We start from the raw sequence: 22,995 nt of genomic DNA, 5'->3' as shown, positions 1-22,995 counted from the left end.
GTGTTGCGCCTCTTCTTTCAATTTAAAATGTGAGACTCGAGAGGTATTCCAATAAAGCTATGAAAATTAAAAAAAATAAAAATAAAAATTGTTAAAGTGTTCTTGTCAAAAGGGTCCTTTGTACTGTGAGTTGACAGTGGGCTAGATGAGTTAATGGCCGCCATTGCCTTTTACCGTATCTGATGTGAGGTGGACCATATGGCAATGCAGTTTGGTGCGTGGGAGAGAGTTGCATAGCCAAATGAAGCTGTCAGACTAGGGCGAGGTGGGCTGCATGGTGGGAATCGTGCTACAAAAATGGGGGACTTGGTTGTTGACTCTATATCGCTGCAGGTAGAGAGAGACGGTTGATGAGTGACGTCTTGATGGTGCTAGAGCACAAGATGCATCAACCATCTTCAGCGGGCGATGAGGAGAGATTCTCACACTCCACGAATCCCTTGGCCAATCGAGGCAGGTGACGAGGAGGATGATCTGTATGAGACTTTGCAGCTTATTATTTTGTGCATGCGAAAAGGACGGGTTTAGTCTGTGCATGCAGATGTGGTAGCCCACCCCTCGTAAGATGTTAGTAGTGACAGCTCTAGCTGTTGATTGCGACGCCACTGGTGGAGGGAGGGTTGCTTGACGTTAGTTCAGATAGATCGAACTGGTTCATGGACGAGAGGATGAGATTAGATGGCAGCAGCTCTTTCTTTATAGTGGTTGCATGCACGCCTTACATTTTTATGGCTATGGACGTAGGCAGGTGGGGGAAACAACCAATGGAGGATGAGTGGTTGAGAGAGATCTCGAGGTAGTTACTGTGTAGAGAGAGAGGGGGACCGCAGGAGCTTAGCACTATCATGCAAAAGAGAGAGGGAGAGTGGGACGACGGTTGAAGAGAGAGAGACAAAGAGAGAGAGAGCGATTGTTTTCAACGGCCATGAGGTTGATAAGTGGTGGCAGCTATTGGTGGTAATCATAGGGAGATGCATTTGGCGCCACCATGCAAGAGGGGAAGGTAGAGAGTGGGAGGATGGCTACAGTGGTCAAGGATATCTTGAAGAGAGTCATCGTCCTATTGGAAACGAGGGAGGTGACTGCCACTCTATGATTATCGTATTAAATCTTTAAAAAATAACTTTGAAGATTCTTTTTTTGCCATTTTATCCAAAACCTTGAAAAAAAGACATTGTGTCTTGTTTTGGTACCAAAATAGTGTAAATGATTGCAAGTGAGATTCTAATTTCTTAAGTTAGCTTAAGTTTAAGTAAGTTCAAATTTTTTACTTTTGGCATCTCTAAGTTAGGTTTGAGTCAGTGTTCAATCATCCAGATTTGCTAGTGGAACCTTAGGTTGTTTCTTTCTAGCTCTAATTTAAGCTCTTACTTCGGGGCAAAAGGCTTATGCTTCTATCGCTTTCATGTAGCTTATGTTAGGGAAACTTCATATATTCTCTATTGAATGCTCGCAATTCTTCTTTTCCATGTGTGCGCACGTGTGTGTGTGTGTGTGTGTGTCTGTGTGTGTGTGTGTGTGTGTGTGTGTGTGAGAGAGAGAGAGAGAGAGAGAGAGAGAGAGAGAGAGAGAGAGAGAGAGAGAGAGAGAGAGAGAGAGAGACATGCTTATATGTGCGTTTAAAGAGAGATTCTCTTGCGATTGCATATGTGTATGCTCTCTTGAGAGTATGCATGTGCATATGTGTGCATTCCATCGTTGATAATTGATGAGTGTGTTTGCATGCTTTGTCAATTGTAGATTTCAGATTGGATTCAGTTGTCCATTGAGTACATCTCTAGTAAATTAAGTGCTTACTGTTTGCATTTATACACCATGAATGGAAGTTTGGCATTTTAACCATACCCAAAACTCTAGCAACCCTTGTTTCGAGTTAAAACTAGGGGAGAGTAATTGGGATACTAGGGCATCAACCTTTTTGCCACTCAATCACCACCATTACCCAATTGGAGTATAAGTTCTTGCATAATCATGGATCAATATTTAGACCTTTTTTTTAATCAATTACGTTGTAATTGTTGTTTTCACTCAAAGACCCTATTTTTTCAGCCCTAGTTCACTCATAACCTACCATACCTCCTACTTATTTAGCCTAAAAATCACCTACACATGCCAACTTGGCTCTTGTGATACACTAAAGAGTTGTAAAGTTGCTCAAGATGCTCCATCCTGCCTGTAATCCTTAGAATTCCAATTTTTGGGCCCACCATTTGAAACAATAGATTCTGCAATAGGTGACTTGTTTTTGAACTCAATTTCCACCTCTAATTTGAATTGGGGCCATTTATATGAACCATAGCTGCATCTTGAAGTAATAAACAAGCCTCAAATTTTTTCCAAGCCATCCATTTCTTGTTTGGGAGGATCGGTATTTTTTTGTCTACTAGCAAGACGATCGTCTACATACCTCTATATAAACGACATGAATTGAGCAATATCCTTTTCACAAGAGCTAAAATAAATAATATCAGAGGCTATTTCAAGTATAATAAATCCTTGGATGATGTGTTGATTAGCTCGCACAACCCTTCAATTGCCATGGTGAATACATGTTTTGTTTCTTAAGCGACACCCAATTATCTCACTAGGTATTATAAGTAAACAAAGCATAAGCAAAATCAAAGAGGTATTGGAAATTTTGGAGGGGAAGAGCTTGCATAATTCTCAAGCTTGCATATTCTTGATATTAGATAATTACTATGAAAATAAAAAAATTAACCTTCAAAGTAGAGTTTTCATGCCTACTAAACGTAGTAAGCAAAAAAATGCATTCTTGAAAATGCGGATAAGGGAAAAAAAGGGTTTTCAAAGCTTCTATCGAAGAATTGATGCAATTTCAGGTCAACGCTATGATCCAATTGAATCTTTATGTTAACACGAAGAATAGCATATTTTTTGGGCGTCCAAACTCTCATATTTTAAGTTGCTTTTCAAGATTTTGCCATGCATAATCTATCAAGAATGTAAACTTGTCACCTATAAAACCATGTAAATGAGATTACAGATACTCTTTTTGTGTTTAAGTTGAGGAATTACCTATGATTTTTTGAAATTGACCTAAAGTTTCAAAGCTGTGTTTATTTTGGTAGCCTATATCTCTCCGGTGAAATATGAAATTTTTAGTGAGTACAATCTCGAGATACAAGAATATATCCTACTTATAGCTTACATAAGCAACTATATTTTTTTGCTAATGTATCACTTGGATAGCATCCATGTCTATATAACATGAGGAGTTTTCAAATATACAAACAAAATGTCTCACTTCATATGTAGTCCCATGCATGAAAGTTTTGTATAGGACTGACATTACTTAATATAATTTAATACACCATTAGAATATTTTTTTATTGAATGAAATATAGGCAAACATGTGGGCCTAGTATAGATAAGCTACCTATAATTTTTCCTATGTCCTAGCACTTTTTCTTAAGCTTATTGTACTATCCTTATATTCATTACATGGAGTTTTGTGCTACCTATAATTCTTTTCTATACCTTGGCATTTTTTCTTAAGCTTATCATACCTATCCTTTATATACAATACATGGAGTTTTGTGTGAGTACTATTTATAGGCCCAATTATCTATAATGATAAACTCAAAACGATAAAGAGGAAATTTTAAAATCTCTATGATTATCGTATTAACGCTTTAAAAAATAAAATTCAAGGTTCTTTTTTTGCCATTTTATTCAAAACCTTGAAAAAAAGACATTGTGTCCTGTTTTGGTACGAACTAATGTAAATGATTGCAAGTGAGATTCTAATTTATTTAGCTTAAGTTTAAGAAAGTTCAAATTTTTTACTTTTGGCATCTCTAAGTTAAGTTTGAGTCACTGTTCAATCATCCACATTTGCTAGTGGAACCCTAGGTACATATGTGACGAGAAGGTTGTTTCTTTCCTAGCTCTAATTTAAGCTCTTACTTCGGGGCAAAAGGATTATGCTTCTATTGCTCTCATGTAGATTATGTTAAGGAAATCTCATATATTCTCTATTGAATGTTTGCAATTCTTCTTTTCCATGAGTGTGTGTGTGTGTGTGTGTGTGTGAGAGAGAGAGAGAGAGAGAGAGAGAGAGAGAGAGAGAGAGACCTGACATGCTTATATGTGTGTTTAAAGAGAGGTTCTCTCTCAATTGCATATTTGTATGTTCTCTTGAGAGTATGCATGTTCATTTGTGCACATTCCATCATTGATAATTGATGTGTGTGTTTGCATGCTTTGTCAATTGTAGATTTCAGATTGGATTCAATTGTCCATTGAGTACATCTCTTGTAAATTTAGTGCTTATTGTTTGCATTAATACATCATGAATGGAAGTTTGGCATTTTAACCATACCCAAAACTCGAGCAACCCTTGTTTTGAGTTAAAACTAGGGGAGAGTAATTGGGATAAGGGCATCAACCTTTTTTCCACTCAGTCACCACCATTACCCAATTGGAGTATAAGTTCTTGTATAATCATGGATAATCAATATCTAGACCCTTTTTTTTTAATTCAATTACGTTGTAACTGTTGTTTTCACTCAGAGACCTATTTTTTTAGACCTAGTTCACTCATAACCTACCATACCCCCTACTTATTTAGCCTCAAAAACACCACATTCCAACTTGGCTCTTTGATACACTAGAGAATAGTAAAGTTGCTCAACATGCTCCATCCTACCTGTAAGCCGCCTTAGAACTCCAATTTTTGAGCCCACCATTTGAAACAATAGATTCTGCAATAGTGACTTGTTTTTTAGCTCAATTTCCAATTGGGACCATTTATATGAGCCATAGCTGCATCTTGAAGTAGTAAACAAGCCTCGATTTTTTTCCAAGCCGTCCATTTCTTGTTTGGGAGAATCGGTATTTTATTGTCTACTAGCAAGACGATCGTCTACATACCTCTCTATAAACGACATGAATTGAGCAATATCCTTTTCACAAGAGCTAAAATAAATAATATTAGAGGCTATTTCAAGTATAATAAGTCCTTGGATGACGTGTTGATTAGGTCACACAACCCTTCAAATGCCATGGTGAATACATGTTTTGTTTTTTAAGCGACACCCGATTATCTCACTAGGTAGTATGAGTAAACAGAGCATAAGCAAAATCAAAGAGGTATTGAAAAGTTTGGAGGGGAAGAGCTTGCATATTTCTCAAGCTTGCATATTCTTGATATTAGATAATTACTATGAAAATTAGAAAATTAACAACAGAGTTTTCATGCCTACTACACGTAGTAAGCAAAAAAATGCATTCTTGAAAATGTTGATAAGGGAAAAAAAATTGGATTTTCAAAGTTTCTATCAAAGCATTGATGAAATTATGGTTCAAAGCTATGATCCAAATGAACCTTTATGTTAACATTAGAAATAACATATTTTTTGGGCGTCCAAACTCTCATATTTTAAGTTGCTTTTGAAAATTTTGTCATGCATAATCTATCAAGAATATAAACTTGTCACCTATAAAACCATGTAAATGAGATTATAGATGCTCTTTTTGTGTTTAAGTTGAGGAATTACCTATGCTTTCTTGAAATTGACCAAAAGTTTCAAAGTTGTGTTTATTTTGGTAGCCTATATCTCTCCGGTGAAATATGAAATTTTTAGTGAGTACAATATTGAGATACAAGAATATATCCTACTTATAGCTTATATAAGCAATTATAATTTTTTGCTAATGTATCACTTGGATAGCATCCATGTCTATATACCATGAAGAATCTTCAAATAGACAAAAAAAATGTTTCCTTCATATATAGTCCCATGCATGAAAGTTGTGTATAGGACCGACATAACTTAATATAATTTAATACACCATTAGAACATTATTTATTAAATGAAACATAGAAAAACATGTGGGCCTAGTGTAGATAAGCTACCTATAATTTTTCCCTTTGTCCTGACACTTTTTCTTAAGCTTATTGTACCTATCCTTATATTCATTACGTGGAGTTTTGTGCTACCTATAATTCTTTTCTATGCATTGACATTTTTTCTTAAGCTTAACATATCTATCCTTTATATACAATACATGGAGTTTTGTGAGAGCACTCTTTATAGGCCCACTTATCTATAATGATAAGCTCAAAAGTATAAGGAGGAAATTTTAAAAACTCTTATGATTATCGTATTAAAGCTTAAAAAAATAATGTTGAAGATTCTTTTTTTGCCAATTTATTCAAAACCTTGAAAAGAAGACATTGTGTCCTGTTTTGGTACCAAACTAGTGTAAATGATTGCAAGTAAGATTCTAATTTCTTAAGTTGTCTTAAGTTTTAACACTAGGTTGGTAACCTAACAGGACATAAAAGTGTCCTTTCAGGGTTTTGAAAAAAACCTCCAAAACCATAGTAAATCCACTCATTTTGTAAAATCCTTTCATGAGGTTATAGTTCAAGGCCTACTACACATGGAAAAAATAAGAAACTTGTCAATTTCTCATCTTTTCGTCACACCAAGCCTCTAAAGTTGATGGAATAGTACATTTTCATCAAAACAATCATTTCTTATGTTTTGTTGCATTAAAATAAGATTAGGGATTTTTGTAGGACTTGAGATAAATTCCCTAGTTAACTTCAATGGGTTGGTGATGAGAACATATGATTGCTTCTCACTCACTGTTTTTTGTTTTGCCAAAAGAAATAGGTACAAAAAAGTTGAATTTTTACCATTCTGCAAACCTATCATCAAAGTTTCTATAGCCATGCTCAATATAAATAATATATGCATGTTTTCTTAGTTCCCTATTGTCCTTTAGGTTCATAAGGAGCCATGGAGCATGTCAAAAGAATAATACATCTCTTACCAAGGGGAATCTTGGGGACAAAGATGAAGTGCTAAATACAGCAAACATGAAAAAACTGGGTTCAACATTATGAGTTGTAGAATCCCATAGAAACTATTCAATATCTAGCCAAATTTGATCCTTATGACTAGATATGGTTACTACCTACAAAATACATGTAGTTGTCACAAGAAACTAACAATATTGAGAAAGCTATACTTGATATACTAGAATGTTTCGTTTTCTTCTATAATTGAAAAAATCAACCATCGTTGTCTACTATGCAAAATAGGATATTAGGTGCTCCAAAACTCAAGGAATATTAGCTTTATGTTACAATATGCGACATAGAAAATCAAAACTGCATTTGGATATCATGAAAGCCACCAGAAAAATCATAGAAGAGCTAAAATTGGCTAAAAAACAGGATTTGATAATTTTTGTAATTTGGTCATAATTTACAACTTTAACATTTATTTCTCCCTAGAAGCATCAGGACATGTTGAGGACCAGTAAAGATAGTTCTCTAGCATTATAGACCTCACAAACATGAATTCTAGAGTGGTATAGTTGCAAAAAGTTGAAAAAAGCCAAAAACAGGACCCGTTTTTTCACACAGTTTAGGTTGTGAAATGTTGTGCAAGGACAAGGTTAAAGATGGAATTGATATTCCAAAAAAATGTCGAGTTTTTTTCAGCTCATGAGACAACTTTCCAGAGAGATGGCACCTCAAAATCCATTTTGAAACTCTTGACATAATTCAAGGAAAATGGTCCCTTAACAGGACATAAAAGTGTCCCACGACATAAAAGTGTCCCATTACCAACCTAGTGTTAAGCAAGTTCAAAGTTTTTACTTTTGGCATCTCTAAGTTAGATTTGAGTCAGTGTTCAATCATCCACATTTGCTAGTGGAACCCTAGGTACATATGTGACGAGAAGGTTGTTTCTTTCTAGCTCTAATTTAAGCTCTTACTTCGAGGCAAAAAGATTATGCTTCTATTGCTTTCATGTAGATTATGTTAAGGAAATCTCATATATTCTCTATCGAATGCTTGCAATTCTTCTTTTCCATGTGTGTGTGTGTGTGTGTGTGTGTGTGTGAGAGAGAGAGAGAGAGAGAGAGAGAGAGAGAGAGAGACTTGACATGCTTATATGTGTGTTTAAAGAGAGGTTCTCTTTCGATTGCATATTTGTATGCTCTTTTGAGAGTATGCATGTGCATTTGTGTGCATTTCATCGTTGATAATTGATGAGTGTGTTTGCATGCTTTGTCAATTGTAGATCTCAGATTGGATTCAATGAATACATCTCTAGTAAATTAAGTTCTTATTATTTGCATTTATACACCATGAATGGAAGTTCGGCATTTTAACTATACCCAAAACTCTAGCAACTTGTTTCGAGTTAAAACTAGGGGAGAGTAATTGGGATAAGGGCATCAACCTTTTTGCCACTCAATCACCACCATTACCCAATTGGACTATAAGTTCTTGTACAATCGTGGATAATCAACATTTAGACCCATTTTTAAAATCCATTAGGTTGTAATTGTTGTTTTCACTCAAAGACCCCATTTTTTAAAGCCCTAGTTCACTCATAACCTACCATACCCCCTACTTATTTAGCTTAAAAATCACATACACATTCCAACTTGGCTCTTGTGATACACTAAAGAGTTGTGAAGGTGCTCAAGATGCTCCATCTTGCTTCTAAGCCTTAGGACTCCAATTTTTGGGCCCACCATTTGAAACAATAGATTCTACAATAGGTGACTTGTTTTTCAGCTCAATTTCCACCTCTAATTTGAATTGGGACCATTTATATGAGCCATAGTTGCATCTTGAAGTAATAAACAAGCCTCAATTTTTTTCCAAGCCATCCATTACTTGTTTAGGAGGATCGGTATTTTATTGTCTACTAGCAAGACGATCGTCTACATACCTCTCTATAAACGACATGAATTGAGCAATATCCTTTTCACAAGAGCTAAAATAAATAATATCAGAGGCTATTTTGAGTATAATATATCCTCGGATGACGTGTTGATTAGCTTGCACAACCCTTCAAATGCCATGGTGAATACATGTTTTTTTAAAAGCGACACCCAAGTAGTAGGGGGTTTATAGATGTTTTTTATTCATAAAATGAAGAGCACCTTGGATAGATCCTCTGGAAACGCAAACTCGGGAGGCAAGGGGAGATGAGCTTGCCCTTCTTTCTCTCTCTTTCTATTGCGGGGCAGCCCACCTGGCTTCCCTCTCTTATTACGGGCAACCCTTCTCTCTTTCTTTTTCTCGATGTCGCGTGTAGCAACAGCCAGCTCTATCTGTCCCAGGTCGAGGCGAGGATGAGGCCCTTCTCTCTCTCTCTCTCTCTCTCTCTCTCTCTCTCTCATCGCAAGAGTGCAAGCAAGGGTCTCTTTTAGCTGCATTGAGCGAGACAAGAAGGCACGGAGTCGATGCTCATGGTGGTTTGTGATAGTGCTGTGAGCACGTCAGGGCTTGCAAGCGCATCCTTGCATAGAGGACGCCTTGCATTTGCATGCAAGGCGTCCTCTATGCCCACGAATCTTGCAATTTGCATGCAAGATTCGCGGGCATCTTTTAGCTATTGAATTTTATTATAAAACTCTGAGTAGCATACCCAATCTCAAGAGCATCGCTTCTTCATTGTTTAATAAACGAAGTTGATGGCTTGACAGCTTGCTCTCTCTTTTGTTCACTCAAGGAACTTGACCTTCCTTTTAATTGATGGCTTCTTTAAGTGAGTTTTTTATTTAGGTATGAAGTTTTTTGCCAAACGTATACATAACCAAGACCTCAAAGATCTATCCCACATGTGCTGAAACTTAAAAGACTTGTTACAATTCTCTCTCTCTCTCTCTCTCTCTCTCACACACACACACACACACACACACACACGATTTTGTTGTCCCAAAAGACATCAAAGATCTATCCAACTAGTCTTGAACCAGAGCATTCTCTCTCAGCTTTGCTATCAATTGCTTTTGGTCGATGGGACAAGGAGTCATACATTGAAAAAAGTTATGGGGTGTGTGTGTGTGTGTGTGTGTGTGAGAGAGAGAGAGAGAGAGAGAGAAGAGAATTTTAACGTCCTAGGAAACTATCCCAAGAGACCTTAAAGATCTATCCGACGCAAGAGAGAGAGAGAGAGAGAGAGAGAGAGAGAGAGAGAGAGAGAGAGAGAGAGGTCATGATGGGGTAGGGAATGGACACTTAGTGTCCATTCCTCATAATACCTGCGACCCCTTAGCGACCGGCGGAGGCCGGGAGCCATGGGGGAGTAAGTATTATGAGAGAATGGACACTAAGTGTCCATTCCGGACCATCAAGGGTCGCTGGGAGGCGGGCCATGATCGTCGCATGTTACACAGTCGATGTTCTAGCTGGGCTGCTGTTGCACCTGAGAATTCGCCTTGCATGTCGGGTACAACCTACATCAGTAGAAGTAGAGGTACAATTCAACAGAGAACATGCGCTGATAGGGGTGAATTACGGGTGCTGATGTGGCTTAAAATCAGTGGCAATCATTGAAAAGAGCTTGATCGATTAATTACAGCTGCTGACGAGGCTGGCAATCATTCGCAATGATTGAGAGAATGCAGTTCGATTATTACAGCTGCTGACCTGTCGTCAATCCGTCGGCTGCAGCAAAGATTCCGCTCCAGAATTGAGCGTTGATGAAGGGCCAGGATGCACTGCCCGCCGACCAGCGACCTTGACGGTAGCTTTTAAGATGTGCACCTTTTTGTTCACTCATCCCTCTTCCCTACCGCTCTCAAACTAGTCTACATAGCATAATACAAACCACCATGAGAAAGAGGGATAGACCCACCAATAGGCGAGTCTGGACCACTAGTAAGTCGATGAGAAGGATGTAACATTTTATCAAACGATGAAACAATGTTCCCATGGCATCATTTAAAATTTTGGGGCAATGAGGATTCCTCATTGCACTTCGCTTCCTTTTCTTACTGCATATATTCAATTCTAAAGGAAAGTTATCTTTTAAGATTATGTAATCTTCTCCCAACAAGATATCTGTCATCGCGTATGGAGTTATGGAGCTTCGAGATGCATTGTGGCACGTATTCTCCTCCACGCCACACAAGTATTAGCAAGAGGCACCCTAACCATGCAAAGCGATAAACTGCAGAGTTTATGATGGGGGGATACCCTAGAGCTGGAAACAGCCCTCGAGCACACGCGTACGGCACGCAAAGGGCACTTAACAGCTGCACCAAGATAGGCAGCACAATCTCTCTCATTATCCAAGGCCCTTGCAGGTGAGCAAAGCCATCCCTGTTTACTCGTTCAAGCTTCAGACGCCACCTTTCATCAATCAGAGTAGCTACATGACGCAGTGATACCTGCACACAAATCAACAAGGAGTTGGTACGCTCCACACACACACACACACACACACACATCTATACATCCTCAGAGAGAGAGAGAGAGAGAGACCATTCTAGTGCCAATCTTCAAAATGGCCAATCCCAAAGCCCAATCTTGATAGAGCAGAAAAATCGGGCTCTTCTCTATTGGCACAGACAAGGGTATCACCACCAGCAGCTCAAACAGAAGGCCCACCAAGCTCGGGATGACCACAAACTGCACAAAATAACCTGGTGGGAAAAGAAAAGTAGAAGCCATCAGTGCTCCAACTCTTTGATGTATTGACTTTACCCATAGAAATAGAGGCACACAGCTTTTTGTCATAAATAGTGTCCGAGCCATGAGATGCATAGGCAAAGCCCATGCATTATGCTGTTTGAAATAGACAGTTCCATAGCCGATTCCAGCAACAACTGCCCAAATTATGTGAAACCCAACACAGAATGCGTGTAGATCTGAGAAAAACCGAAATAGCTTAGCATCTGGACATGCAAATAGATACATTCTTCAAGTTTGTTGAGGCAGAAGTATTACCATTGTATCTTACAATCGGAAAATAAGCCATGGCTGATAAGAGTCTTCGTCCCAGTAAAATGGGGAGAAGCAGCATGGTTGCATTGAAAAAGACAACAGTAATTTCAGCTCCTATTAGCAACGAGACAATCTTAATTGCAAAAATGTACCTATCAAGCATCAATAGAAATGCTTCAGTTCCTCAGACTACTGTTAAGAACTTGAGTTTCAAAGAACTCTTAACGGAAGAGTCAATTTGTCAGACACTTCTTAAGACATTGAAAATAACACCTGAATTGTATAAACAAGTGAGGTCATTGTATGAAGCATTCACCTACCTCTCAAAATCAAGGGCACTTGTGAAAACATAAAGCTTACGCTGAAACACCTCAAAGCCTACAATCAGAGGTCGTACTTGAAATCTGCCTTGAGGATGCTGCTGATAGGATTCATGAGTTGCTCCACTAGCCTGATTGTTTTGATTATGTTCTCTCGGAAGTAAGAACTCTAAGAGCCCCAAAATGTGACCAACTACAGAGAAACAATGGCGAAGAACAGTTTGTAAGGCTGCCCTCGGTCTGAAGTTCTTAATGGTGAAAGGGTAGCATACGTGAAAAAGGAACAATTCCACCGGCAATGCCATTAGGGGATCAGATAACCTGCTTTTACAAAGAAAGATGCAATCAGGATTTCATCTTTGAAACAATAATAAATAACAGGACATCAAACAAAATCACCAACCTTATTTTCAGAGGAAACAGGGAAGGGGTCGCAAGTAAAGCAAGCTGCGCAGGTAAATAAACCAGCATAACAATCATACTCCCATTGATTACCACAGAGAAAAAAATCGCCGTACATGCTGTCCGATAGAGGTTTCCAGAACGTCCTGAACAGGGTCGTAATTAGGATCTTCTGGATCCCAAACAAAATATAGAACCTCTGGCGGAAGTTGCTGAAACGGCAGCAGACCAACAGATAAACATTACTTAATTACAGACTCGGGCAAAAAAATCTACCATTAGAACATTGTTAATGCTTTGAGAAATACAACAAATACCTTTTTGAGTATGTCTACAAAATAGCTGGTGAGTACTCTATAGACAATACCAACAACCCAAAGTAACAAACAGCTTGCTAGAGGTGCTGCCCTGAATGCAGACATGTGTTTTGCCATTGTGCCTCCCATAATTTTTAGCGAACAAGTGTCAAGCCAATATCCAAACAAAATGGGGAGACATCCAAGAAAAACAAAGAAGACCAAAACAAATTTGAGTCCTGCCTTCAGGTGCTGTATTCCAACAATTATCTGCCTTGCCAAGGGCAAAGCGACATGTCGCAAATGACGTGCAATAATTGGCTCTCCTTTGCTGTAATTGATCAAGGCTCTGAGGCTAAAGTGAAGGCACACTGCAGACAAGATACTACAATAACCAGCTACTAGAGTTGTTGCATTCCACAAGAAATATGCAAGAGAGGTTTCCACATTTTGTAACAATTGTGTAAGCCCCGGCTGCCACATGGATATAATGTTGCCTAATAGAATGTTCTGTGACATAATTGAGAGCCCGGTTAATAAATTTTCTGATGAGACATTAGATTTGCTAAGGACGAAATTGACCTTAACTGTGCCACGTAAAGAGCACCCCTCCCAAGGGTGAAAGGAAAGAATATAGTAAGGGCAAAAATGTAGCCATTACTCAACACAAGCTGTCGACAAAAATCAAAACATAGACAACTTTAGTGCCAGAAATACTTTTGACTCGCAAATCTAGAAATTGAAAAGAAAGGACTTACAACAAAGATATGGTCCACCAGTTGAGAATAAGGACCACGTATTCCAATAAATTCATAAAAAGGCATATCATCCTCAATATCTGCAGCATATTACATTAAGCATTCCGTCAATGTGATGAGCAGCTTGCATTTCAATGTATGCTGCTATATTCTCCACATTTTGCAAGATAAGCTGTCCAGCTTCAGCGGCAAAACTAGCACCCTCTCTGTTCCGACCTCCTTGAAGTCCTGCTTGAGCACCACCTTCCAACATTTGTGGAGCTTGCCTTTGCCTTATCTCAGGCCTAGCCTCAGGCTGCCTGTTCATCAAGATGTCGTCTTCTCTCTCAACATTGAGATCTTCTAACTCTTCCAAGTCATCAAAATAATCGCTCAGAGCTGATGCGCCAACAAAAAATGAAAAGATACTAGTTGACAACAAGATTCCAAAGAAAACATCTGCAAGGATTGAAACCGGGTTGATGAACCGGCTGCAAAACAGACTCCATGCTTCCAATAAGTTTCTGATCAACATCAAGGCGCCAGGTCCAGAAAACCATGAGAGGCACAAATATAAGCCATAAACGATCACCAAGGCGAATCGACCAAAAACTTTTAAGGCCTGACCAACCTTGGCTCCCAGCCCTGAAATAAAATCGCTGTACGAAAGCCTCGTTGGTGTGTTTTGAGCATACACAGGAGAGAACGTAAAAGGATGCTTACACACCTGCAAACACTCAAGTTTACAGATGGAAAAATATGCACTTAATTTGAGCTAAAACATATCACTTTCTTTGATACTGAAGGTCTCATATAAATCTATGATAAAAAAATTTATCCATTAGTTGACCAAATCTCCACCAGATTCCATTCTATTCCGTCCATATGTACAAGCCATCAAAGAAGGGGAAGGAGCAAAATAAAGAAACGACGACATCTTGGGTGGATATAATTACAAAAACCCAAAAGAAAGCATATGACGCCGAAAAATGGATCGAGGTTCCCAAAAAAGGAAAAGGCAAAGAATCAACCCCCACACCCACCATTAGTAACTTGACACTAGCAGAGGAGCAAAGGAGGCGTATGCATGTAAGACAAAGCGATAAAGTCAGGAGCGCCCGATGCGAGATGGAGTAAGGTTGGTAGTGGCTAATAAGTCCGGGGTTGGGACACGAAGATTCTTTAATAAAATTTCCTATAAACTTTGGAAGCACCACCTTGCTCTGTCTGCTCTTGGTGGTGGGAACAGTATGCTTTCAGAAAAGCACATGCCTGAAGCTCTGATACCACTATCACGAGGACGGGCACCACGTGCCAACGGAAAAGAACAAACTAAACAACTTTAAGCACTTCAAATAACAACTGAACTGAAAGAGATAGACGGCACACGAGATAGGGAGAGGCGGAGCTCCACCCGAGAGAGCACTGGCCCCAAACCTTGGCGCCCCTTTCGGTATTTCTTTATATTGCTGGAACTCAATACAATGCCGGTACTCGCGCTCTGCACCTTCACTTGGAAGAGTGCCAGAGACTCAGCCCTCTACACATATTTAAAGGCCCTTGGCCTATGAAAAGCAGTTACATAAAAGGCATTAAACTCTAAAGCATCTAGCCCCAAAAGCTAGTGCCCAAAGTTGCCAACACGAATCACGAAAATCCGTACACCTGCCAAGTCAGCAGCCTTAAACGCGGGAATCCCTACAATCTGCCAAGTGGCACTGCAGCGCGTTTTGCGGGCGTCCGTACAGCTGCCACATCATCAACAGTTTATGCAAATGAGCATGTGTGTGTGTGTGTGTGTGTGTGTGTGTGTGTGTGTGTGTGTGTGTGTGTGTGTGTGTGTGTGCTGGTCCTGCTTTATTTTAATATCTTTAGGTCACTTGGGCCCCATCGGACGGGAACCCATAAGTTGGTGGGAACTTCTTCTGCTACTGCTGCTTCTTAGGGTTTTAGCCCCTCGGCCGGGATGTGCACGTTGGCTCTGTTCTTCAGTGGCTTGACACGTCAGCAGTTTGTGACATCAGCCGCAATAGAAATGAGTCCAATTGCTGAAGGTGGCTACTGAGGAGTGGAGCTGGTGAGCAAACTCCAAGAAGACAGTGAAGGAGGCTCTGAGGACAACAATCTTTGGGAACCTGATATAAAAACCTGGTAGAGCGAGTAGATAGTAGAGTAGCAAGCTAACAACAGCAAACTCAACGAACCCAAAGCGGAAAACACATGGAAAGAAGGAGACAAGAAAGACAAGAAAGTAAACAACAAAATAAGGAAGCCAAGGGAATCAAACGAAAAAATCGAGTCATCGGGTCATCGGTTATTGCATGCGTAGATTTTCACTACCGTTAACCTATTCTCTCTCTCTCTCTCTCTCTCACACACACACACACACACACACACACACGCGCGCGCGCGCGAATGATGGGCTTGCACCATTTTGTATTATATGGAGACAAAAAGTCATATACAAAACACAGCCTAAGCCAAATAACAAGATACAACCATAGGTAAAAAACCTCCTCTCTCTCTCTCTCTCTCTCTCTCTCTCTCTCTCTCTCTCTCGTTGCTTTGTGGATTTCCGCTAAGCCTTCGATACAATGCCCAGAGCTAGATTGATGCGCAGACTGCAGGAGATGGGATTTGGGGGATCATGGCTCTATACAAGTCAGTAGTGGGGCATGTACGCACTGCAGAGGGGATTTCTCATTTGGTTCACTCCACTATTGGGTTGAAACAGGGCTGCCCGCTATCTCCTACACTATTTGGCATGTATGTGGATGAGGTTGCTGACTACATTGAGAGGGATGGTGATAGAGAGCACAGTTAGCTGGGACATGGATCCAGCTATTGTTATATGCTGATGATATTGTGTTGATTTTTGACTCCTCGGAGGGAATGCAACGTCATTTAGATGCTTTGTACACATTTGCCCACGATAGTGGATTGTTTGTCAACCTGGGGAAAACCAAGGTTATGGTGTTTAATGCCACACCACAGTGGGTCAGGAGGTCAGCACCCACTTTTTACATATGGCAAGGAGACGATGGAGTATACATATATATGCATACACCTATCTTGGGGTAGGCTTCAGTGGACCGGTGTTTTCATTGAGGAGAGCAGCAAAGACTAGATTGACGAGAGCTTATGTAGCCTTTGGAGGATTGGAGAGGATGTGTTCGCAGGTCCAATTTCAGGAACCTCGAACAAAGCTGTGGCTTTTTGACACTCTAGTGGCTTCAGCTATGCTTTATGGGGTTCAAATTTGGGGACCCTCAGTGGACCACCATGGAAAATCTCGTAGCACTGATGGATGGAGATGTATGGAGAGGCCTCTAATCTCTATGACCTCTCGGCTGATTCCGGCTAAGGCCTTAGTGCCACATGAGATTATTCAAGCCGAGCTATTGTAGTTGAGGCCCTTACTAGATCAGTTTCTTTCATGCATAATTTATGGGATCTCCCCACAGACAGATATGCTCGGCCCTTGAGTCATACCGACAGCTAGCGTTCCAGGGGGACACAATATGCTGGTATGGACAGATGACATCATGGTTTCAGTCACATGGCTTTAACATGGATAGACTGCCTCCATTCCACTACTCCTTGGATGCACCCTCCCTTTCTCTCACACGGGAAGAGGTCACTAGACTTATACGTCAAGATTTGATTCAACTAGATACCAGAAGCACATAGATACAGCCGACACAAGAGTTGGGCGCGAAGATGGCTTTCTATGGAGAGCATCTTCTCCAACTAACAGAGGATGGATATGTGATCAGACCAGCCTATATGGACACTCATTTATCCTATGGGATACGATGTGCTATTGGTCACATGTGCACATCATCACATTAGCTAGAGATTGAGACTTGCAGATTTAGGAGTGTACCAACAAAGGCCAAGAGATGAGCCCACTAGAGGGGCATAACCATAAAGAATAGGGGAGAGAGAGAGAGAGCAGTGAGAGGTGTGCAGGTCATGACATCCTGCACCTCACTATACATAGAGGGTAAGCCAGCACTCCATTGAAGCTCTCCCACCTGTGACAGCATCCAAAAACGAGCTCACAGCTGAAAATCACGTTTTTGCCTTCTCTTTAAGTAGTAAACTAGCCTCAGAGTGCCAAGTGTCACTCATTTGTGTATTTTCCCGCTTTAGACCCTCGGGTCTAAAAATATCTCACCTGCAGCCTCTGTTGACTTGGCCACAGAGTAACAAAATGATCCCCATGTCAAACTGCACGTAGTGACGTGAAGACATTTTGCCGTCCAAAAATAGTAGTCCCTAAAATTTAGGAGTTTCTGCCATTACATTCTTCTAGGTTATCTACCCTCTTTGTACACTGCAGCCACACCCAGAACTGAAATGTAGCCTATGTAGCAAAGGATTCCGCTTTGGCTGGCCAATGACCCCACTTTGGCTAACCATAGTCCTTGTCCAACCTTAGTGCTCTTTAGCCCTCAGGCCTGGACTCTCTCTGAACAGTTCCACACTGGCTATGCAATGCAGGGCAGTTAGATTTCCAGAGGGGTGTTTCCAAAAGGTAAAACAAACGAAATTCCCCAAAGAAAGAGAAAATAAACAAAAATGGAATTGCCACTGGCTGGTGACAGTACCTCTCATACCTCTGAGAACGGTAAGAACAATAAGACTGGTAAGAACAGTAACTCTTCTAACCAATCTTCCAATAGTCTCTCAGAAAAGAACTTTCCAAATGAACCTAAGGGTAAAGCTAACACAACTGCTAAACGTAAGTTCACTCCATATGAAAAGGTAGAACAAGGAATTTTAGGAGGATACATCACGTCGGAGGAGCACAACACTTATTCTAAGGAAGGTCGTTGTTTTCATTGTCACATCGAGGGTCACATAAAAAGAACATGTCCTAAGCTTGAATTGAATGAATTTAAAGAACCCATAGAACCCACTTCCTCTGTCAATGCAATATATGAGAACACGAGTGTGACCCAAGTCTCTCACGATCCTCCCATTGATGAGTCTCTCATTAAGTGTTATGGTCATGTGAATGGTCAGCGTTTTGTCATATTGTTTGACCCAGGCAGTATGCATGATTTGATTAGTGACTCTCTTGGCGAAAGAGCCCGCTTGGAGGTTCACAAGACATCTCCTTTCGAGGTGTCTGGCTTCTCTCCCAGTATGGACTCTCTCATCATGCAAGAATGCCTTGATGTTTTGTTCACTGTTCAACAAGTGTCCTTCCGCAAAAAATTTGTAGTCTCTCCTCTTTCAGAATGTGATATGCATTTGGGCATTCGATGGTTTCGTGAGCATAACCCTCTCATTGATTGGGCGGAAAATACGTTCATTTTCAATTCGTGGAGAGCAAGTTGTTCATTCTTCATCTCTCATTTCTAATGTGCAGGCAAAGATTGAAAGGATTCAGGAGAAGGAGACTCTTTCAATCTCGTCTTCTCCAAAGCACAACACACAGGAATTCCATGATTTGCTTGATAATGATAAGCATGATAATTTGCATGATCAAGATGTGATTTCTCACAAGCATGATGATTTGCAGGAAGCTGATGTGATTGTTCACAAGGATGATGATTTAGTTGCCACTTTTTCTGGTGAAGCTAACCTCATTGTACATTCGATCACGGAGAACCGATCTTGGCTCTCGAGTCCAGGTCCAAAGAACCCCCACATGAAGTATTATGTGTACGAATGATTAATCAACACGCATTGTTCGAGTGTTTCATTCGTGGTGCTTTTCTGTATTTTAGTCACCGTCCTTATGTGATCCCTTTTCATAGGCATGACATATTGTACGCTGAGCACGATTCACTCATGAATGAGCACGAATGTATGCGGATTTTCCATGACAAGCTGAAAAGTATGCATTCAAGGAAGTCACATTCCATGTCTCTTCCTTGGCATGAGACAATTGTAGAAAGAGCACAGGAAGAATTGAGTATCAAGCATGGGCATTTCCATTGTGATTTGCCACAATTGATTGATTTAGATCAGGAAGTCAAGATTCGATCTCATTGTTTGCGTGTGATTGATAAACGGTTTGGCACTCCGTCTCTTTGTTCATCTCCATTGCATGCACAGTCTTTTAGGAAGACTAGAATTTTTCCAGTCGCTTTACATGGAATGGGTATGTTCATGTTTTTGTGTTGGAAGTGGTTTCAAGAATTTTCAGCCTCGGAGATTCTTGAGGAAGGTAGACGCATGACTATCGACAAAGATGAAGCATTGAAGGAACCACAAATGGCTTTGTGTCGCTTTCGGCATGGCCCAAAGAAGCAAGCGTTGCAGACTTTTATGAAGTTCAAGTATCGCATGACCCACGCATCAGAGTGGGCCGGCGAAGAGTCCTTTCTAGGATTCCAAACTCTGTTGGCGATCTTCCTCGACGCCATACAGTTCGGTACCAGTACCTCACTTTGAAAAGGAGGGGATGTCACGTGACACATCCAACCCTATGTGTCTGTGGACAAGCTACAACATGACCAGGGTTCAGTTCAGTCAAGTCAGTCTAGAATAGAAAGTGATCTGGCACTTCTGTGAGTCTGTTCGCAGACCGTGCATGCCCAGGCACTTAGAGTAGATTCATATCCTCTGGTTGCACGCAGCATGATCATCAGCATTACCATCAGAATCCATCAGGAGCATTTTCCAGTGCATTGAACCTATTTTCCCTATTTTTGACATTTTTCACTTATTATTTTTTAATTAACTTTTGTTGGGAACTGGGAAGGGCAAAATGACTAAAACAATATATAAGGAAAACCTAGTGCTAGCATTTCTGGCAGAAGCAGGAAGGAGAGCACAGGCACCCCTTGCAGCAGGCCCTCTAGAGCATCTTCTCAACAAGAACCAAGGCCAAAGACAGCTAGCGTTTTCAGCCAAGATCTCCAGCGTTTTTGAAGCCCATTAGACCAACGATTTCAGCCCTTGGACAGCGCTATTGCAGCCCCCTGTACCAGCGTTTTCAAGCAAACTATCCAGCGTTTTTGAACTCAGCATGGCAGCATTTCTAAACACAGCAATCCAGCGTTTTTAAGCCTGAAAACCCAGCGTTTAAAACCCAGCAGAACTAGCATTTTTTGTACCCTTAGGTCAGCGATTTGCAGCCACAGCATCTCAGCGTTTTTACAGCAGTAAATTCAGTAAGAGATCCAGCAAATTCAGCAGACAAAGACAGCCCAAAACATAGCATTTTCAGTCGTCATCGTCGCCGTTCTCGTAGTCACCGTCGTCTACACACTTAGATCCACATTGCATCATAGCCTCGCAACTTGCATCAGCATCTTGTATCAGATTGTGCAATCAATAGCATAGACCTCTCTCGCCATCGAGAGAGGGGCCCTTGGAAGAGAGTTTGACAACTTGCCTGGTATCGTATTCTTCTCTCTCTCTATCTCTCAGTCTAAGCACCTTCATTCACAGTGTCTATTCACTTTGTTTGTGATCACTTGCACTCTCTCATTAAAGAACGGAAGGCTCTCCCTTCCCTAAGTAAAAGGAAGCTTGAGCAAAGTTCAACATTTACTTCCGCTGCACCTTACACTAACTTGCACATCTGGTAGCAAATCCAACGCTCCTATATTTCGGAGAGTAACCCATATCCTCCACCTATCTCCGCCGAATCAATTGGAGCACACTGTTGCCTTCCGCGAATGTAAGCACTCTCGTCAAGCACACCAAGTAACATCTAGTCCGAAGTAACTTGCTTGAGAGTAATCTATGCTAGGTGTGGTCCAAATATGAAGAAACAAGGTCACGTCGGTACAATCCACTCACCACTATACCCTCTTTGACTTCCAGGCCGGAGAGTTTATCTTGAATTGACACTGTATGCTCGTCAAATATGACCACCATGCCAAGTTTGCAAAGCTCATACATTGACAAGATGTGGTAACCAAGACGAGGCACATATACAACGTGGGAGATAAACATTCCCCCTCTTGTTATTTGAAATAAGCTCTGTATCCCCCTCACTGTGTATAGGAGCAACTAATCTGTCTCGAAATATAATCGCAACTCTCGTACGGCCCGCTTCGTACATCAAATCACAAGAAGAAGTCATGTGCTTAGCAGCACCACTGTCAATGATCCAATCTCAAGAGTCAAGAAAAATAAACTTCTCATTTTGCTCCAAAGGTATTTGATCCAGGGTGATCTCGATCTATGTAACAAAAGTAGGTGATGGAGTCAATGTTGAAGACTCCGCTTTCCACAAAAGACATTTCCTCCAGTAATGACCTTTCTCTCCACAATTGTTGCAATGTCTCTAAGCTTTCAAGTATTCCTGATCTCCGAAGAATGCGGCTCACTTTGTCCAAACTTCTGTTTTCCTTTGGAATATCCAACGAAAGCCTCGATTGAATCAAAAGATCTCGATTAACCCTGGATTTTGAAGTGCTCCTACTCTGTGTAATAGTATTCAGTCGTCCACTTGTAATCAATGAAGAATAGAAATCCGAGTTAGAAACCCGAGTACGACAGCTGTGCCTGGAACATGAAAATATGTGCCACTATTGTCAACTGCTTCCATCCATCTTTTGCCGCCACAAGCCTGGACCTGCCCGAAAAAGAGGCTTTGATAGTTTTCAACCCCTACGAGGAGAAGGAGAAGTAGAAGGTGAAATTTCAACCTTGGGCCCTACCTTGACACTTCAAGTCGATAGAGATGTATCAGAACTATGGTGTCTCTTGCAAATAACAATCTAAATCTTTATTTACTGCCAAAAAGGGCATAAATAGGTACATGTGACTTTTCAGCCTTAGAGAGCCAACCGGCAGAAGATGTCGTGGCCTTGTACTTATAATTTTCCTATCTAGACAGAGCTGGTTGCTTGTAAACGTGACTATCACACTGGTATCTATGTTTCCATTATCGTGTTGTCTGCATCTTCCGGACAAAGCATTGAATCATATGCGCGAAGGTGACTGTAGGAGTTTTGCACACAGTACACGTTCAACACATAAATCAATCTCTCTCTCTCTCTCTCTCTCTCTCTCTCTCTCTCTTACTTGTTACCTCGCACTGCTGGGCATGCGTATGGCTAAGCCACTGGAGGAGGCAATCCTGGTGGACAAATTTGATGCTACCACTGCACGCACAAGGATAGAAAAGCTCTTCGTTAGATTCTCTGCAGATGCGACAGGCTTCCTCCTGCTCGACGTCCATGTAGGTACGAGAGGGGTTTTAAAACGAGGTATTATACGGCAGTAGTCCACTTGGCACTCATGGAAGAGTGGGGCAGTTTAACAACCTTTACGCCTCTCTGTTTTTCCTCTCTCTCTTTCTCTCTCTCTCTCTCTCTATAGTGCGCACATTTTCGGAACCAGCCGGAGTGAGCAGTTGTTGCCACGTGTTGGGGGGGGAGGGGGGGGGGGGGGGGGATCCCTTCCCCTTTTATAATAGTATAGATTAATTTCTACACAGTAGCGCAGAAGATAGGTGGGGCAAATGTAGCACTGCAGCAAACCTTTGGGCTGTGATAGCGGCTTGTGCAATAGATTTTGCGTCTAAAAAAAGC

The 22,995-nt window shown here is 40.8% G+C and overlaps 2 protein-coding genes across 3 annotated transcripts; both read right to left on the bottom strand.

The window, feature by feature from the left end:
* Positions 1 to 10,668: 10,668 nt before the first annotated feature.
* LOC147441868 (putative E3 ubiquitin ligase SUD1) lies at positions 10,669 to 13,274 on the bottom strand. The gene is made up of 8 exons (XM_086528263.1): positions 12,771 to 13,274; positions 12,570 to 12,665; positions 12,455 to 12,498; positions 12,052 to 12,372; positions 11,735 to 11,883; positions 11,512 to 11,655; positions 11,270 to 11,430; positions 10,669 to 11,175 (listed from the first exon to the last, which is right to left on the bottom strand). The coding sequence occupies exons 1-8, from the start codon at positions 13,266 to 13,268 to the stop codon at positions 10,807 to 10,809; spliced, it is 1,782 nt and encodes a 593-aa protein (XP_086384389.1). The 5' UTR covers positions 13,269 to 13,274; the 3' UTR covers positions 10,669 to 10,806.
* On the bottom strand, positions 13,274 to 22,757 carry LOC147441867 (putative E3 ubiquitin ligase SUD1). 2 transcript variants are annotated; one of them, XM_086528264.1, is made up of 6 exons: positions 22,494 to 22,757; positions 14,118 to 14,213; positions 13,962 to 14,010; positions 13,724 to 13,885; positions 13,508 to 13,587; positions 13,274 to 13,420 (listed from the first exon to the last, which is right to left on the bottom strand). In XM_086528264.1, the coding sequence occupies exons 1-6, from the start codon at positions 22,641 to 22,643 to the stop codon at positions 13,283 to 13,285; spliced, it is 675 nt and encodes a 224-aa protein (XP_086384390.1). In that variant the 5' UTR covers positions 22,644 to 22,757; the 3' UTR covers positions 13,274 to 13,282. The 2 variants fall into 2 exon arrangements, 1 of the variants encoding a protein (XP_086384390.1); XR_015190157.1 differs by having other exon boundaries at positions 13,338 to 13,420; positions 13,508 to 14,213; positions 22,494 to 22,743.
* Between the last annotated feature and the right edge of the window lie 238 nt (positions 22,758 to 22,995).

This window comes from Adiantum capillus-veneris, chromosome 14 (assembly GCF_014529385.1).
Source record: "Adiantum capillus-veneris isolate H3 chromosome 14, ASM1452938v2, whole genome shotgun sequence".
Taxonomy (NCBI): Eukaryota; Viridiplantae; Streptophyta; class Polypodiopsida; order Polypodiales; family Pteridaceae; genus Adiantum; species Adiantum capillus-veneris.
This window is presented reverse-complemented; position numbering and strand designations above follow the sequence as displayed.